The sequence below is a fragment of the Borostomias antarcticus genome, assembly GCF_949987555.1.
Source record: "Borostomias antarcticus genome assembly, chromosome: 13".
NCBI classification, from domain to species: Eukaryota; Metazoa; Chordata; class Actinopteri; order Stomiiformes; family Stomiidae; genus Borostomias; species Borostomias antarcticus.
The window spans coordinates 22,325,588-22,345,996 of NC_140246.1; the positions used below are offsets into that span (position 1 = coordinate 22,325,588).

The 20,409-nt window shown below is 51.5% G+C and overlaps 1 protein-coding gene across 2 annotated transcripts in view; it reads right to left on the reverse strand.

Annotated features, from left to right (window-relative positions):
• etv6 (ETS variant transcription factor 6) overlaps window positions 1–20,409 on the reverse strand; it is a 32,221-nt gene that overhangs the window by 8,732 nt on the left and 3,080 nt on the right. For both annotated transcript variants that reach the window (XM_084447512.1, XM_084447511.1), the window contains exons 3-5: window positions 9,793–9,957; window positions 5,338–5,472; window positions 1–612 (exon numbers count right to left, since the gene is read on the reverse strand). The exon at window positions 1–612 is cut by the window's left edge and continues 12 nt beyond it. In XM_084447512.1, coding sequence (XP_084303638.1) covers window positions 1–612; window positions 5,338–5,472; window positions 9,793–9,957 — 912 coding nt within the window. The remainder of the gene's footprint in view (window positions 613–5,337; window positions 5,473–9,792; window positions 9,958–20,409) is intronic.

Below are 20,409 nucleotides of genomic sequence, written 5' to 3' on the forward strand. Positions count from 1 at the left end.
CGATGGGCGTGGCCAGGTCCTCCGGGGGGGAGATGGGCATGATGACGTGGTGGTTGCGGTACAGCGCCTCCTCCTGGTGGAGGAGGGCGTGGTGCTGCTGGTGGTGGTGGTGGGCCAGGGTTAGCTGGTGGTTGGGGGCGTGGCCTTTCCCGTCACGCTCGCGTTCCCGCCCGCCGTTCTCGTGGTGCTGAGGCGGGGGAGGAGGCGGGGCGTGTCTGAAGTCGCCAGCGCCGGCCCCGCCCCCCCGGCCCGGGCTGAGCAGCAGGGGGTGCATGATGGCGCTGGGGATGAGCTGTATGACCCGGGGCGGGGCGGCCTCCGGACCGCCGGGGCTGCTGGGGCAGGGCGCTTCGCGGGGCGTGGCACAGCGTCCGTTGGGGGGGGCCGGGGACACGGAGAGCGGGTAGAGCTCCTCGGGGAGGTGGTGGTTGCTGTCGGGCATCTGGGAGGACGCCTGGAGGGGGTCCTCGACCACGGTGCGCGGGAGGGAGGGGGGCGGTGGCGAGCGGCGTGGAGCGGGCTGGTGAGGCGAGCGTGAGCGGTGGCGGAGCTCGATGGTGGGCGGGTGCTGGGGGAGGGGCTCTGTACCTCGTGGCGCCCGGCGTACCGTTTCTGTCACGAACGAGAACAAAAAAACAAGATCCAGAATATTCTAGAACTTCATATTCAGTCTATCTAGTACACAACAACACAGAAGACGTTGGATAACTTGGATATGAATTCTATAGCTGTGTTTGAAACCACGCACTTATTCACTCACTACCCCCATGTGGTGAGGGTATTTTCTAGTGGACTATATAGTGAATCAAATTAACCGTTGAGAATTAAATTCTGCAATAGGGAAACCTTTTTCGAACACAGCTTATGTGCCTTACTTGGTGTCTCAGTTCAACAGTACCGTGGGCACCACTAGATGGCGCTATACTCTTACAGAAACATCCTTTCTCAGTCTGTTTGGAGCTCTGTTACTCACAGGCCCAGTATCCAGGCCTGTGGATAGGCCTGCATCGCCCTCTACTGGCCTAGAAATGTCAACACACGCAGTAGATCACTGGCATGACTGGAGACACTCGTTGACTCAATGGCAAAGATGATCAACAAGGAACATGAAAATGTAAATGCCACTTTACTGCTGCAAAACAAGGAAGTTGAGAGAGTCATAATGGCCAGGCAGTCACTTCCCATGCCATTAACCACCTGGTCACACAATGACTATTAACCACCTGGTCACACAACGACTATTAACCACCTGGTCACACAATGACCATTAACCACCTGGTCACACAATGACCATTAACCACCTGGTCACACAATGACCATTAACCACCTGGTCACACAATGACCATTAACCACCTGGTCACACAATGACCATTAACCACCTGGTCACACAATGACCATTAACCACCTGGTCACACAATGACCATTAACCACCTGGTCACACAATGACCATTAACCACCTGGTCACACAATGACCATTAACCACCTGGTCACACAATGACCATTAACCACCTGGTCACACAATGACCATTAACCACCTGGTCACACAATGACCATTAACCACCTGGTCACGCAACGACCCAAAGCTTCATTTAAATGAGGATTGACTTCCTGGTGCAGCAGGTTTCTGTGTGTCAACACTTTAACGCCACACCTTCACCACAAGCCACGCCCCCTCTCTGGGAGGGCACAGTGCTCGCTGCCCACGGCACACAGCCTGGGGAGTCCGAAGTACACACACACACACACACACAAGCACACACACACACACACACAAGCACACACACACATAAGCACACACACACACACACACAAGCACACACACACACACACACACACACACAAGCACACACACACACACACAAGCACACACAAGCACACACACACACACACACAAGCACACACACACACACACAAGCACACACACACACAAGCACACACACACACACACACACACACAAGCACACACACACACACACAAGCACACACACACACAAGCACACACACACACACACACACACAAGCACACACACACACACACACAAGCACACACACACACAAGCACACACACACACACACACACACACACAAGCACACACAAAAAAAACACAAGCACACGCACACACAAGCATGCACAGGCACACGAGCACACCACACCTTTACTAGAGTTTGCCACTCTGAAGTACACACTGCATGTCTCTCTCAAGTACACACTGCATGTCTCTCTCAAGTACACACTGCATGGCTCTCTCAAGTACACACTGCATGGCTCTCTCAAGTACACACTGCATGGCTCTCTCAAGTACACACTGCATGGCTCTCTCAAGTACACACTGCATGGCTCTCTCAAGTACACACTGCATGGCTCTCTGAAGTACACACTGCATGGCTCTCTGAAGTACACACTGCATGTCTCTCTCAAGTACACACTGCATGTCTCTCTCAAGTACACACTGCATGGCTCTCTCAAGTACACACTGCATGTCTCTCTGAAGTACACACTGCATGTCTCTCTGAAGTACACACTGCATGGCTCTCTGAAGTACACACTGCATGTCTCTCTGAAGTACACACTGCATGGCTCTCTGGAGTACACACTGCATGGCTCTCTGGAGTACACACTGCATGGCTCTCTCAAGTACACACTGCATGTCTCTCTGAATGAGGAGGGAAAGATGGCAGGAACTTCAGCTGCCTGCACCTGTTTAAAAGGGCGTGGTTAATATGACTATAAAAGCCCTTTAAACTCTGTATCTGCTTAGAGCCACAGCATCCCAGGGCCCACAGGTACGTACCAGTTGAAGAGTAGTGCATGTGCAGCCAAAACATCCAGCCAAGTACTGGCACTGAACCATCAGCCCACACACTGAAACACTGAACCATCAGCCCACACACTGAAACACTGAACCATCAGCCCACACACTGAAACACTGAACCATCAGCCCACACACTGAAACACTGAACCATCAGCCCACACACTGAAACACTGCTCCTGTCTGGTTATATGACCAGTCCAGCTCTTCACCATCGAGCTTCGAGTCTCTTCAGCTTAGAAACAGGCACCTGTTACACTTTCTCTGTCTGAATCAGCGTGTAGCGCATCTCAATCAGTCACTGAGGACGACTGCATCTGCTCAGGTTTCCTCTCCCTACACCTGACACAATCAAGGGCTACCTACTCCAAAACAGGTGTGTGCTATATACTCATATACTTTAAAGGGGTCCACGTTTGCAAAACTAACTTTTTCATTGTTTTTGCATGTTCATTTGAGTCTCTGATGGGCCGACTAACACAAAGTATGTAGTGAAACAACCCAGTCATTTTGTTGTGGTCAGCCGAAATGAAAACATTAGAAAAAAGTCAGTCCCAGCAAGCCATTCAAATCTCCTGTGTCACTTTACGTCACAGTCGGGGACCTATTATAATAATCCCGCCCCCATCTGAATACCTCCAATCACCTGCGTTTGTTACCTGGCTATACAGGCTGACATTTGCAGGTCCCGCTAGCTAGCATAATGTCTTCGCACAGAAAATGCTCTGTTCTTGGATGTACTAAGCAGCACATATAGGGCTGTAACGATTTTTACATAATCGTCAAACCGCGATTATTTTTTCTGACCGCGATTGTTTTTTGTAACCGCGGTTATGAAAAAAATGTACAAAAAAATAAAAATAAAACTTTTTTTTTTTTTTTTTTTTTAATAAAATACAAATCTGTTGCAGAGTTGATATGGTAGCAACCCAGTTCAATGGAATTCTTCAGCTTGTTGGCACTTGTCCTATATGCTCATAGCAAATAATGACAAGAGACACTGTATTAAAGAAGTAAAAAGCACTGATGCATTGTCCACTTCATGTGCTATTTGTATACTCCAAATTTTCTTAATTTTAATTTTTCAATGCTTTTTTTTATTGAGGAGGATATATGTTCTATGTAAATGTTAACATTCATGATATTAAAGAGGCGTGGTTTTAAACCACAGGTTTACTTCATAGGCTGAGTACTTGTGTTATTAGGCTAAAAATGAGTCAGAACCCAGAACCCACCCACCCTCACTCACTCACTCCCTCTCTGTCCGTCTTTCTCTCTCTCTCTCTCTCTCAAACACACACACTCTCACTCAAATCACGCGGACATGAGCATCAGTGCCAGGGCCGGCCCGTGGCGTAGGGGAAGTAGGCGGCCGCCTAGAGTGCCAGATCGGTAAGGGGCCCTAGCGGTGTGATGCGAGCCCACCCCGGTCAACAACTCTGACAATTATTGTAATAATCGCGATTATTTTTCTGACAATTAATCGTTAAGCAAAATTCATAATCGTTACAGCCCTAAGCACATATAGTCTCCCAAGCTCAAAGGACAGCAGAGCCCAGTGGATACATTTTACTTTTGAGGGCAACGTTCCTACTGAAATTTGCAAAACACTGGCAGTGTGTGCTAGTCATTTTTTCCGATTGCTTTTCCAACCTGGGTCAGTATATGCAGGATTTTCAGATAAACTCTTTCTGAATGATCAAGCAATACCAACTGTCCGTGGAAATTATGCAGGAACTGTAAGTAATTATGCTGTGTATCCAACGCTAGCTAGCTAACACGAACAAACTCCCCTTTTGCCTCAACCCTGATGCTCGTCTCATCATATGTTAGAGTAACTTTAGTGAAATGAAATTGGTAGACTTCTAGTTCATCAAGCGGTCATTAAAAATGATCAAATGTTAAGAAGTGGACATCATTGGATTCCCCTCGGCCTACAGAATCTAGCTTTTATTGTTTGTAGTCGAATGGTGTCATATAGCCTGGTGGTGTCTAGCTAGTGAATGTAGCTAGAGGTAACAGCATGCAACCATGGAGATAATAACATGAGCACTAACGCTGTCATGTTTAGTCAGGGAGAGAGGACAATGAAATGTGTCACAGTGGCATCAAGAGTGGATGGTCCAGGCTAGCCAGCTGTATTTGAGGTAGCATAGCGCCGTCAACAGCCCTCGTTCTCTAGCCTGCCGACTTGCTCTCAGCTGAGCTCATTTGCATATGAAAAAAGCACTCATTCCGCTCAATCTGATCTCGTGGTCGACGGAAAGGTATAGAGGCATGCTAGAATGCTTATTCTGAGAGGTATTTTCAGCAAAAATCAAAGACTCTCTCAAAGACATGTTTTGGGGACCCAAAAGACAGAAAATTAGCATAATAGGACTTCTATAATTTCTGTGACAGCCAGTATGGGCTTACAAGATACAGTTTCAGACAAACAATAATATAGAACACAGCATGCTTAAGTCATATTACTCCTGTAATAAATATGTAATGACCGTGTGGTAAACATGTAATAACCGTGACTGACCTTCAAGTTTGTGGTGCTGAAGAGCTGCGTCTGGCAGCGAGTGGAAGGCGTTGCCGGGGAAACAGGCGGAGGGGTAGGAGACGTGAGGCTTCCTCTGCTTCAGGATGTGCTGGAGCAGCTCGTACAGGACGTCCCCTACACACACAGGGGTCGGAGGTCATCGTATGCCTCCCAGCGGTACATGCACACACTTGCAAAGAGACACAGACGCACATACGCACCCAGACACAGATACACACGCACACAGACAGACACACACACAGACACAGATACACACGCACACAGACAGACACACACACAGACACAGATACACACGCACACAGACAGACACACACACAGACACAGATACACACGCACACGCACACACAGATACACACGCACACACAGATACACAGACACACACGCACAGACAGCCGCCCCGTCCAGATGACTTTACTGAGCGTGAATGTTTCCAGATCAGGGAAGTTGCTCAACACACAGTCATGACCGTGGCTTTTTGATTCTGGTGAACTGAGCTCTCCAGGGGGATCCCGGGGTCAGGGGTCACGACCTCAGTAAGGCCTGAAACGACTGCTACATCTATTCTACACAATCAGCCTGATAGTTTCATTCTCAATTCCTCTCCCATCGTTTGAGTCCAGAGTCTCGTGGCTATGGACGTTATCATGTCCAGGGACGTGGCTATGGAGGTTATCATGTCCAGGGACATGGATATGGAGGTTATCATGTCCAGGGACATGGATATGGAAGTGGCTATGAAGGTTATCATGTCCAGGGACATGGATATGGAGGTTATCATGTCCAGGGACATGGATATGGACGTGGCTATGGAGGTTATCATGTCCAGGGACATGGATATGGAGGTTATCATGCCCAGGGACATGGATATGGAGGTTATCATGTCCAGGGACATGGATATGGAGGTTATCATGTCCAGGGACATGGATATGGAAGTGGCTATGGAGGTTATCATGTCCAGGGACATGGATATGGACGTGGCTATGGAGGTTATCATGTCCAGGGACATGGATATGGAAGTGGCTATGGAGGTTATCATGTCCAGGGACATGGATATGGACGTGGCTATGGAGGTTATCATGTCCAGGGACATGGATATGGACGTGGCTATGGAGGTTATCATGTCCAGGGACATGGATATGGACATGGATATGGACGTTATCATGTCCAGGGACATGGATATGGAAGTGGCTATGGAGGTTATCATGTCCAGGGACATGGATATGGAGGTTATCATGTCCAGGGACATGGATATGGACGTGGCTATGGAGGTTATCATGTCCAGGGACATGGATATGGACGTTATCATGTCCAGGGACATGGATATGGAAGTGGCTATGGAGGAATCAAAGATGGCACAAAACTGATTACATACTTCTCTAATGGCTCCAGCTAACAGATTTGGGACGAGGCTGATTGTGTCAGAAAATAATGACCAAAGGCCTCTGCGTAGCGTAGCTTTCACCCAAGTTCACAAATAAAATCATGTACAGTATATGTAATTCTAACTAATATAAGTACAAGTTATACATCTTATTTAATTTACATGTGTAAAATCATATCAAATCATATCAAATTTACATGAATAAAATCATATCTAATTGAATCGAATTTACATGAATAAAATCATATTCAAGTAGCCCTAGCACACATGCAATCTGTACATTAAAGCCACAATCCACAGTTTCCATATCTGGCCGGCTGGTTGCAGTGGAAATGTAGCGACGCTCACTGAAGACTGAGAAAAGCTCAAAGCTTTGTTAGTAAACACAGCAGGGGGCGTGGCCGGGCGGGGCTGGGCGGGGCCACACACAAACACACTCTTTGAGAGGAGATTTTCCTTTTTTTCATTTATTTTAAAAGCTTCCCGTCACAACTTCAAGGAAATGGTTGTCATAAAGGAAGAGAAGGACACACACACACACACACACACGCTCACTTACTGTTAAATACTCCCACACACACACGTACACGTACACACACACACACACACACACTTACTGTCAAACACACCCACACATACACGTACACACACACACATACTTACTGTCAAACACACCCACACATACACATACACTTACACACACGCACACACACAAGCACACACACAAGCACACACACAAGCACACACACACTTATTGTCAAACACTCCCACACATACACGTAAACACACACACACACACACTTACTGTCAAACACACCCCCCCCCACACACACACACACACACACACACACACACACACACACACACACACACACACACACACACACACACCTGTCAGTTCTCTCTTTCCCAACCTGCCTCTTAAGGCAGTAGGGGAAGGTTTTGTGTTGCCAGGTGACGGTTGAGGTCGGTTTGTACTTCCTGTTCGACCGTTTACCCGACCGGTCTCTTACTTCCTCTACTGAGCAACAAAGACGGCAAGCAGCACCACCACAGCTGTCGCCAGCTCCGTCTGTCTGCCTGCCTGTGTCTGTCTGTCTGTCTGTCTGTCTGTCTGCCTATCTGCCTGCCTGTCTGCCTGCCTGTCTGTCTGCCTGCCTGTCTGCCTGCCTGCCTGTCTGTCTGTCTGTCTGCCTGCCTGTCTGTCTTTCTACCTGTCTGTCTGTCTGTTTGTCTGCCTGTCTGTGTGCCTGTCTGTCTACCTGCCTGTTTGTCTGTCTACCTGCCTGTCTGTCTGTCTGCCTGTCTGTCTGCCTGTCTGTCTGTCTGTCTGCCTGTCTGCCTGCCTGTCTGTCTGTCTGTCTGCCTGCCTGTCTGTCTACCTGCCTGTCTGCCTGTCTGTCTGTCTGTCTGTCTGCCTGTCTGTACTTAGCAAGAAAAGTCAACCTCCTTGGTAGAGATAGTCTTAAGCTACTAGCAAATAGGCATGGTTTGGGGGGCTGACATGGACCATAAAAATAAACTTCAAATATCTCAAAATAAACTAGTTAGGGTGGTAAAGGGTCTTGGCCCCCGCATCCACGCAGGGAAGAGACACTTCCAGGAGCTCACCTGGCTTCCTGTGGAGGCCAGAGTTACACAGCTAGTGCACAGCATCGTCAAGCACAGGGAGCCAAAATATCTACTACTACTAACTACTTCACCCCTGTCAGTGAATCCCATAGCCACAGAACTAGATCAAGCATAGCGAACCTTAAGGAAGTTAAATGACATACCAAGACAGGCCAGTGCTCCCTTGTATACACTGGAGCCCAGGATTGGAACAAGCTGCCTATTAGGGATGGATATTGATAAGATTTTAGCGATTCTGATTCCATTTTCGATTCTGCTTATCGATCCGATTCCTTATCAATTCTCTTATCGATTCTCATTGGCCAAAAGAGTACAAGCAGGTTTATTAAAATTAATTTTCTTTTATATATACTTTGAACATGCCAATTACAGTGCTGTTTTTTAGGTGTATTCACCTTCAACTAAAAATAAAACTGACAAACAAATCAGTATTTTGTCTATAGAAAAAGAGAAATAAAACGAACTATTCTGTTGAATTTTAAATCCAATAACAGTCTAACATGTTACTAGTAGAAATTACAATGCTCCTTCCATTTAAAAAGGGTATATGAGCTGAGCTGACAAAAATAAAACTAGCAGCGGCAACTGGCAACAAATACAATCAAGTATTTGTCCAAATGGAACTGAGTAGTTCTGCAACCATCAACTGTATGGAGAATTAACAATTGTACTACTTCTACAAGAAGTAGCCTCTGACCCAGACCGACCACGAGCCTGACTGAACGTCATCATCTAAATTACATGGATGGAAATGGAGATTATTCATATAATGAAAGCTGGTTTACACAATTAAACAAATGGCACTAACACAATAGACAGGGACTCTGGAGGAGTTCACCTTCGACTACACGTTAGCTGCGCTGCTGTCATCACTCCGGAGCGCATCAAAAACGGGACATTCCTGCAAAGTTATCGCATGCTGTGTGGCCAAATGTTTTTGCATATTTGTAGTATTCCCCCCTTTGATGATATATGTTTTTTGCAAGCATTGCAAGTGGCCGTGTTGTCATCTTGTCGCGTGAAATGTAACCACACTTTCGAACGTTTATGCCTAGACGACATGTTGCTGGCTTCTTCTACCGCGGTCGATCGATTCACTGGGCACCGGTTCTCAACTGCCTATCCCCATCAAGCAGAGCTTGAGCCTCCACAGCTTTAAGAGGAGCGTCAGGAAGTGACTCATGGATAGAGTAGAAGAACAGCCCCCTTGAAATAGGAATGGGATTCTAACTGGTTTTAAATTAATGTTCAGGTTTTAGCTCTGAGGTTGTTTTTATTTTTTATAAACTGTATGTTTGTGTGTTAACAGCTCCAGGACCATGACGGTGTTTACACTCGCATGACTACAGACAGGAGGGTGTTGTACTCAGATGTAGTACGACGACACACGGGAGGGTAGTTTGTTGTTGTTGTTGTTGTACCAGAGTGGGGTGAGCGGTAGCGGAAGTCCTCCTTAGTGAGCAGCAGCAGGGCCTTGCCGTTCATCTGGAAGGAGCCGCTGGTGATTGGCCGCAGGGAGAACTCCCGCTCAGCCCAGCGCAGCCATTGGCCCACATCCTCCCGACTCCAGAACACTGGCTGCAGCCCTGCGGGGGGAGACAGAGGGGAGGAGGAGGGGGGGAGAAGGAGGAGAGGAAGGAGTGGAGGGGGGAGAGTATTTAGAGGAGGAAGACATGAAAAGGAGAGGAGGAAATGGGGAGGGGGGCAGGCAGGAAGGAGACAGGAAGGAAGGAGATGGAGGAGGTAGAGAGAGGACATTGAGAGGAGATCAAAGAAACAGGATGAGGAAGAAGAGAGGGGGGAAGATAGAGAAAGAAAGAAAGAAAGAAAGAAAGAAAGAAAGAAAGAAAGAAAGAAAGAAAGAAAGAAAGAAAGAAAGAAAGAAAGAAAGAAAGAAAGAAAGAAAGAAAGAAAGAAAGAAAGAAAGAAAGAAAGAAAGAAAGAAAAAGAAACAGTATTTTTATACAGTATCATAAAACAGACAGTAGAATATACTGTATAAAGAGTTCATTCATGCACTACACATCACTGTGCTGTACTGAGCTGTGTGCTCCCAGTGTGAACCTGTGAGGACATGCAGCACACAGCCTCTGGCTCCTCCCACTCCTCGTCTTAACTGATCTGTGAACGGGAAAGACACAGGGGACAAGGACACAGGGGACAAGGACACAGGGGACAAGGACACAGGGGACAAGGACACAGTGCACAAGGAGACAGGAGACAAGAACACGGGACAAGAACACAGGGGACAAGGACACAGTGCACAAGGACACAGGGGACAAGGACACAGAGGACAAGGACACAGAGGACAAGGACACAGTGCAAAAGGACACAGGGGACAAGGACACAGTGAGGGAGATAGCTGTGGTGTGGACAAGGACACAGAGGACAAGGACACAGGGGACAAGGACACAGAGGACAAGGACACAGCGCACAAGGAGACAGGGGACAAGGACACAGTGAGGGAGATAGCTGTGGTGTGTGGAGGAAGCAGCAGGTCTGGACTGACAGTCTTACTTGGTGACTTGAGGAACCATTGAGAGACAAACAAAACACAAACAGGTTCTAAGTTCTCGTCTGACCGAGAGAAACCGTTTCCGTCCTGTTAACAAAACGACTAAACTAAACTTCAGATGAACAGCTCAGACAAACAGGGATGGTCTCAGTTCTGAGAGAAAGGTCTTCACCGACTGGGAGAACACGCCCTAACGTACACCAGAGCAACTGAGACACAGGTGCTTGTTTAGTTCCCATTGTAACACTGTTGGTTTAGCAGTTGTAGCGAGGATGACGGGGCCTGGAGGCGCTCCACGCATTCCTACATCTGCACGTTCCTGCTCCACCCTGACAAACTGGCCACAAAACCTGTTCAGATTCACAGCAGGGCCCAGGCCAAGCTCCGCACAACTACACTGGAGTCAACATCCAGGCATCTGACGCTCCCACACAGTAGAGTGGATGGGGGTGTCAGAGAGAGAGAGAGATAGAGAGGGGGGGGGTAGAGATAGAGAGAGAAGGAGAGAGAGAGAGAGAGGGAGAGGGAGAGGGAGGGAGAGAGAGAGAGAGGGAGAGAGAGAGAGAGGGAGAGGGAGAGGGAGGGAGAGGGAGGGAGGGAGGGAGGGAGGGAGGGAGGGAGGGAGGGAGGGAGGGAGAGAGAGAGAGAGAGGGAGAGAGAGAGAGAGAGAGAGAGAGAGGGAGAGAGAGAGAGAGGGAGGAAGAGAGAGAGAGAGAGAGGGGAAGAGCGAGAGAAAGAGAAAGGGGGTGGAGAGAGAGATAGAGAGGGGAAGAGAAAGTGGAGAGGGAGAGAGAGATGTACAGTGAATAACAGGGGAGAAAGAGAGAGTGAGAGAGACAGGGAGAGAGAGTGAGAGAGAGAAAGACAGATAGAGAGCAAGAGAAAGAGCGAGAGTGGTCATTTCTGTACGTCTCACTTATCGTGCACCCTCACAAACTTCCCCTGGAGCTGGGTGGCTGTTATCGTTGTCTGGCGGCGTGCGAGCGAACACCGGCGCTGTCACACGAGTAACCGGAACCCCGCACCATCGCTGCCCCTGCGCCCGTCAAACAGAGGAAGTTTTCACACGGAGCGATCGATATGAGGAGAAGGCCTGTCTAGATTAGGAGCAGCCCCACCCCCTCTACGGAGTGAAGACACTCGGCTTCTCCCAGAAGATCTGACAGACCGAGGTCATCTGGAGCGCGGAGCGTGGAGGGCATGGCAACCCCTCTACTGCTCTTAACCACAACCCCTCTACCGCCCTGAACCACAACCCCTCTACCGCCCTGAACCACAACCCCTCTACCGCTCTGAACCACAACCCCTCTACCGCCCTGAACCACAACCCCTCTACCGCCCTGAACCACAACCCCTCTACCGCTCTGAACCACAACCCCTCTACCGCCCTGAACCACAACCCCTCTTCCGCCCTGAACCACAACCCCTCTACCGCCCTGAACCACAACCCCTCTACCGCTCTGAACCACAACCCCTCTACCGCTCTGAACCACAACCTCTCTACCGCTCTGAACCACAACCCTTCTACCTCTACCGCCCTGAACCACAACCCCTCTACCGCTCTGAACCACAACCCCTCTACCGCTCTGAACCACAACCTCTCTACCGCTCTGAACCACAACCCCTCTACCGCCCTGAACCACAACCCCTCTACCGCTCTGAACCACAACCACTCTACCGCTCTGAACCACAACCCCTCTACCGCTCTGAACCACAACCCCTCTACCGCCCTGAACCACAACCCCTCTACCGCCCTGAACCACCACCCCTCTACCGCCCTGAACCACAACCCCTCTACCTCTACCGCTCTGAACCACAACCCCTCTACCGACCTGAACCACAACCCCTCTACCGCCCTGAACCACAACCCCTCTACATCTACCGCTCTGAACCACAACCCCTCTACCGCTCTGAACCACAACCCCTCTACCGCTCTGAACCACAACCCCTCTACCGCCCTGAACCACAACCCCTCTACCGCTCTGAACCACAACCCCTCTACCGCTCTGAACCACAACCCCTCTACCGCTCTGAACCACAACCCATCTACCGCTCTAAACTACAAACCCTCTACTGCTCTGAACCACAACACCTCTACCGCTCTGAACCACAACCCCTCTACCGACCTGAACCATAACCCCTCTACCGCCCTGAACCACAACCCCTCTACCTCTACCGCTCTGAACCACAACCCCTCTACCGCTCTGAACCACAACCCCTCTAACGCTCTGAACCACAACCCCTCTACCTCTATCGCCCTGAACCACAACCCCTCTACCGCTCTCAACCACAACCCCTCTACCTCTACCGCCCTAAACCACAACCCCTCTACTGCCCTGAACCACAACCCCTCTACCGCACTGAACCACAACCCCTCTACCGCTCTGAACCACAACCCCTCTACCTCTACCGCCCTGAACCACAACCCCTCTACCGCTCTGAACCACAACCCCTCTACCACCCCAAACCACAACCCCTCTACCGCTCTGAACCACAACCCCTCTACCTCTACCGCTCTGAACCACAACCCCTCTACCGCACTGAACCACAACCCTCTACCGCCTTGAACCACAACCCCTCTACAGCTCTGAACCACAACCCCTCTACCGCCCTGAACCACAACCCCTCTACCACTCTGAACCACAACCCCTCTACCGCCCTGAACCACAACCCCTCTACCGCTCTGAACCACAGCCCCTCTACCTCTACCGCTCTGAACCACAACCCCTCTACCGCCCTGAACCACAACCCCTCTACCGCCCTGAACCACAACCCCTCTACTGCTCTGAACCACAACCCCTCTACAGTTCTGAACCACAACCCCTCTACCGCTCTGAACCACAACCCCTCTACCCTTACTGCTCTGAACCACAACCCCTCTACCGCTCTGAACCACAACCCCTCTACCTCTACCGCTCTGAACCACAACCCCTCTACCGCTCTGAACCACAACCCCTCTACCGCTCTGAACCACAACCCCTCTACCGCTCTGAACCACAACCCCTCTACCGCTCTGAACCACAACCCATCTACCGCTCTAAACTACAAACTCTCTACTGCTCTGAACCACAACCCCTCTACCGCTCTGAACCACAACCCCTCTACCGCTCTGAACCACAACCTCTCTACCGCTCTGAACCAAAACCCCTCTACCGCCCTGAACCACAACCCCTCTACCGCTCTGAACCACAACCCTTCTACCGCTCTGAACCACAACCCCTCTACCTCTACCGCCCTAAACCACAACCCCTCTACTGCCCTGAACCACAACCCCTCTACCACACTGAACCACAACCCCTCTACCGCTCTGAACCACAACCCCTCTACCTCTACTGCCCTGAACCACAACCCCTCTACCGCTCTGAACCACAACCCCTCTACCACCCCAAACCACAACCCCTCTACCGCTCTGAACCACAACCCCTCTACCTCTACCGCTCTGAACCACAACCCCTCTACCGCCCTGAACCACAACCCCTCTACCGCCCTTAACCACAACCACTCTACCGCACTGAACCACAACCCCTCTACTGCCTTGAACCACAACCCCTCTACAGCTCTGAACCACAACCCCTCTACCGCTCTGAACCACAACCCCTCTACCGCCCTGAACCACAACCCCTCTACCGCTCTGAACCAAAACTCCTCTACCTCTACCGCTCTGAACCACAACCCCTCTACCGCCCTGAACCACAACCTCTCTACCGCCCTGAACCACAACCCCTCTACTGCTCTGAACCACAACCCCTCTATCGCCCTGAACCACAACCCCTTTACCGCTCTGAACCACAACCCCTCTACCGCCCTGAACCACAACCCCCCTACTGCTCTGAACCACAACCCCTCTACAGTTCTGAACCACAACCCCTCTACCGCTCGGAACCACAACCCCTCTACCCTTACTGCTCTGAACCACAACCCCTCTACCACTCTGAACCACAACCCCTCTACCGCCCTGAACCACAACCCCTCTACCGCTCTGAACCACAACCCCTCTACCTCTACCGCTCTGAACCACAACCCCTCTACCGCTCTGAACCACAACCCCTCTACCTCTACCGCTCTGAACCACAACCCTTCTACTGCTCTGAACCACAACCCCTCTACCTCTACCGCTCTGAACCACAACCCCTCTACCGCTCTGAACCACAACCCCTCTACCGCCCTGAACCACAACCCCTCTACCTCTACCGCTCTGAAGCACAACCCCTCTACCGCTCTGAACCACAACCCCTCTACTGCTCTGAACCACAACCCTTCTACCGCTCTGAACCACAACCCCTCTACCTCTACCGCCCTGAACCACAACCCCTCTACCGCTCTGAACCACAACCCCTCTACCGCCCTGAACCACAACCCCTCTACCTCTACCGCTCTGAACCACAAAACCTCTACCTCTACCGCTCTGAACCACAACCCCTCTACCGCCCTGAACCACAACCCCTCTACCGCCCTGAACCACAACCCCTCTACTGCTCTGAACCACAACCCCTCTACCGCCCTGAACCACAACCCCTCTACCACTCTGAACCACAACCCCTTTACCTCTGCCGCTCTGAACCACAACCCTTCTACCGCTCTGAACTACAAACCCTCTACCACTCTGAACCACAACCCCTCTACCGCTCTGAACTACAAACCCTCTACCGCCCTGAACCACAACCCCTCTACCGACCTGAACCACAACCCCTCTACCGCCCTGAACCACAACCCCTCTACATCTACCGCTCTGAACCACAACCCCTCTACCGCTCTGAACCACAACCCCTCTACCGCTCTGAACCACAACCCCTCTACCGCCCTGAACCACAACCCCTCTACCGCTCTGAACCACAACCCCTCTACCGCTCTGAACCACAACCCCTCTACCGCTCTGAACCACAACCCATCTACCGCTCTAAACTACAAACCCTCTACTGCTCTGAACCACAACACCTCTACCGCTCTGAACCACAACCCCTCTACCGACCTGAACCATAACCCCTCTACCGCCCTGAACCACAACCCCTCTACCTCTACCGCTCTGAACCACAACCCCTCTACCGCTCTGAACCACAACCCCTCTAACGCTCTGAACCACAACCCCTCTACCTCTATCGCCCTGAACCACAACCCCTCTACCGCTCTCAACCACAACCCCTCTACCTCTACCGCCCTAAACCACAACCCCTCTACTGCCCTGAACCACAACCCCTCTACCGCACTGAACCACAACCCCTCTACCGCTCTGAACCACAACCCCTCTACCTCTACCGCCCTGAACCACAACCCCTCTACCGCTCTGAACCACAACCCCTCTACCACCCCAAACCACAACCCCTCTACCGCTCTGAACCACAACCCCTCTACCTCTACCGCTCTGAACCACAACCCCTCTACCGCACTGAACCACAACCCTCTACCGCCTTGAACCACAACCCCTCTACAGCTCTGAACCACAACCCCTCTACCGCCCTGAACCACAACCCCTCTACCACTCTGACCCACAACCCCTCTACCGCCCTGAACCACAACCCCTCTACCGCTCTGAACCACAGCCCCTCTACCTCTACCGCTCTGAACCACAACCCCTCTACCGCCCTGAACCACAACCCCTCTACCGCCCTGAACCACAACCCCTCTACTGCTCTGAACCACAACCCCTCTACAGTTCTGAACCACAACCCCTCTACCGCTCTGAACCACAACCCCTCTACCCTTACTGCTCTGAACCACAACCCCTCTACCGCTCTGAACCACAACCCCTCTACCTCTACCGCTCTGAACCACAACCCCTCTACCGCTCTGAACCACAACCCCTCTACCGCTCTGAACCACAACCCCTCTACCGCTCTGAACCACAACCCCTCTACCGCTCTGAACCACAACCCATCTACCGCTCTAAACTACAAACTCTCTACTGCTCTGAACCACAACCCCTCTACCGCTCTGAACCACAACCCCTCTACCGCTCTGAACCACAACCTCTCTACCGCTCTGAACCAAAACCCCTCTACCGCCCTGAACCACAACCCCTCTACCGCTCTGAACCACAACCCCTCTACCGCTCTGAACCACAACCCCTGTACCTCTACCGCCCTAAACCACAACCCCTCTACTGCCCTGAACCACAACCCCTCTACCACACTGAACCACAACCCCTCTACCGCTCTGAACCACAACCCCTCTACCTCTACTGCCCTGAACCACAACCCCTCTACCGCTCTGAACCACAACCCCTCTACCACCCCAAACCACAACCCCTCTACCGCTCTGAACCACAAAACCTCTACCTCTACCGCTCTGAACCACAACCCCTCTACCGCCCTGAACCACAACCCCTCTACCGCCCTGAACCACAACCCCTCTACTGCTCTGAACCACAACCCCTCTACCGCCCTGAACCACAACCCCTCTACCACTCTGAACCACAACCCCTTTACCTCTGCCGCTCTGAACCACAACCCTTCTACCGCTCTGAACTACAAACCCTCTACCACTCTGAACCACAACCCCTCTACCGCTCTGAACTACAAACCCTCTACCGCCCTGAACCACAACCCCTCTACTGCTCTGAACCACAACCCCTCTACCGCCCTGAACCACAACCCCTCTACCCTTACTGCTCTGAACCACAACCCCTCTACCGCTCTGAACCCCAACCCCTCTACCGCTCTGAACCACAACCCCTCTACAGCCCTGAACCACAACCCCTCTACCGCTCTGAACCACAACCCCTCTATCGCTCTGAACCACAACCCCTCTACCGCCCTGAACCACAACCCCTCTACCGCTCTGAACCACAACCCCTCTACCGCCCTGAACCACAACCCCTCTACCTCTACCGCTCTGAACCACAACCCCTCTACCACTCTGAACCACAACCCCTCTACCGCTCCAAACCACAACCCCTCTACCGCCCTGAACCACAACCCCTCTACCTCTACCACTCTGAACCACAACTCCTCTACCGCCCCGAACCACAACCCCTCTACTGCTCCAAATCACAACCCCTCTACCGCTCTGAACCACAACCCCTCTACTGCTCCAAATCACAACCCCTCTACCGCTCTGAACCACAACCCCTCTACCGCCCTGAACCACAACCCTCTACCGCCCTGAACCACAAGCCCTCTACCGCCCTGAACCACAACCACTCTACCGCTCTGAACCACAACCCCTCTACCGCCCTGAACCACAACCCCTCTACCTCTACCGCTCTGAACCACAACCCCTCTACCGCCCTGAACCACAACCCCTCTACCTCTACTGCTCCGAACCACAACACCTCTACCGCTCCAAACCACAACCCCTCTACAACCCCGAACCACAACCCCTCTACTGCTCAAAATCACAACCCCTCTACCGCTCTGAACCACAACCCCTCTACCGCCCTGAACCACAACCCCTCTACTGCTCCAAACCACAACCCCTCTACCGCTCTGAACCACAACCCCTCTAGCTCTACTGCCCTGAACCACAACCCCTCTACCTCTACCGCTCTGAAACACAACCCCTCTACTGCCCACAGAAAGACAGACAGACATGAGGAAGGATATGATCATATTTCGTTTCGACTGACACCTGAGAGCACCTGTCACACACAGGTACAGTAGACAGACAAGTACGGTTGACAGACGTCCATCCCCAGCACGCAGGGTTGGAGTCATGGGAGGGAAGCGGAGATGACACAGGCGCTCCCTGAGGAACCTGAGAGACACAGGCGCTCCCTGAGGAACCTGAGAGACACAGGTGCTCCCTGAGGAACCTGAGAGACACAGGCGCTCCCTGAGGAACCTGAGAGACACAGGCGCTCCCTGAGGAACCTGAGAGACACAAGCTCTCCCTGAGGAACCTGAGAGACACAGGCGTCTCCCTGAGGAACCTGAGAACCTGAGAGACACAGGCACTCCCTGAGGAATCTGAGAGACACAGGCGTCTCCCTGAGGAACCTGAGAGACACAGGCGCTCCCTGAGGAACCTGAGAGACAAAGGTGCTCCCTGAGGAACCTGAGAGACACAGGTGCTCCCTGAGGAACATGAGAACCTGAGAGACACAGGCATCTCCCTGAGGAACCTGAGAGACAAAGGTGCTCCCTGAGGAACCTGAGAGACACAGGTGCTCCCTGAGGAACCTGAGAGACACAGGGGCTCCCTGAGGAACCTGAGAGACACAGGTGCTCCCTGAGGAACCTGAGAGACACAGGTGCTCCCTGAGGAACCTGAGAGACACTTCAACCTGGTTTCCTGCTCTGTATGTACAGGACAGGTACCATGTCCATTCAAGCGCTTAACAATGAAACGCTTCTAAGGAGGTTTACTCTGGTGAGTGACCCAGTTTAGCAGAACTTCCTGTGAGAATGTGAATGAATTCAGTCTCTGACTGACACTTCCTCTTTCTTTCTATGATTGGCTGAGTCTGGTCTATGATTGGCTGAGTCAGGTCTATGATTGGCGGAGCCAGGTCTATGATTGGCTGAGTCTGGTCTATGATTGGCTGAGCCAGGTCTATGATTGGCTGAGCCAGGTCTATGATTGGCTGAGTCTGGTCTATGATTGGCTGAGCCAGGTCTATGATTGGCTGAGCCAGGTCTATGATTGGCTGAGTCTGGTCTATGATTGGCTGAGTCTGGTCTATGATTGGCTGAGGCTGAGTCTGGTCTATGATTGGCTGAGTCTGGTCTATGATTGGCTGAGTCTGGTCTATGGCTGGCTGAGCGAGGTCTATGATTGGCTGAGCGAGGTCTATGATTGGCTGTGCGAGGTCTATGATTGGCTGAGTCTGGTCTATGATTGGCTGAGCGAGGTCTGTGGTTGGCTGAGCGAGGTCTGTGGTTGGCTGAGCGAGGTCTGTGATTGGCTGAGCGAGGTCTGTGATTGGCTGAATTGAATAATCCAGGAGCGACGTCCTCAGTAACAGAAGCGTTTACTGGGGTCAACAGATCCATCGGACTCCTCTGTGGTCTGCATCATCTAGTCTAGCTCCTCTGTGGTCTGCATCATCTAGTCTAGCTCCTCTGTGGTCTGCATCATCTAGTCTAGCTCCTCTGTGGTCTGCATCATCTAGTCTAGCTCCTCTGTGGTCTGCATCATCTAGTCTAGCTCCTCTGTGGTCTGCATCATCTAGTCTAGCTCCTCTGTGGTCTGCATCATCTAGTCTAGCTCCTCCGTGGTCTGCATCATCTAGTCTAGCTCCTCTGTGGTCTGCATCATCTAGTCTAGCTCCTCTGTGGTCTGCATCATCTAGTCTAGCTCCTCTGTGGTCTGCATCATCTAGTCTAGCTCCTCTGTGGTCTGCATCATCTAGTCTAGCTCCTCTGTGGTCTGCATCATCTAGTCTAGCTCCTCTGTGGTCTGCATCATCTAGTCTAGCTCCTCTGTGGTCTGCATCATCTAGCCTAGCTCCTCTGTGGTCTGCATCATCTAGTCTAGCTCCTCTGTGGTCTGCATCATCTAGTCTAGCTCCTCTGTGGTCTGCATCATCTAGCAGCTGGGTCTGCGTCTCCTGAGTGTGACCTCTCGATCATGACCCCGCAGATGCATG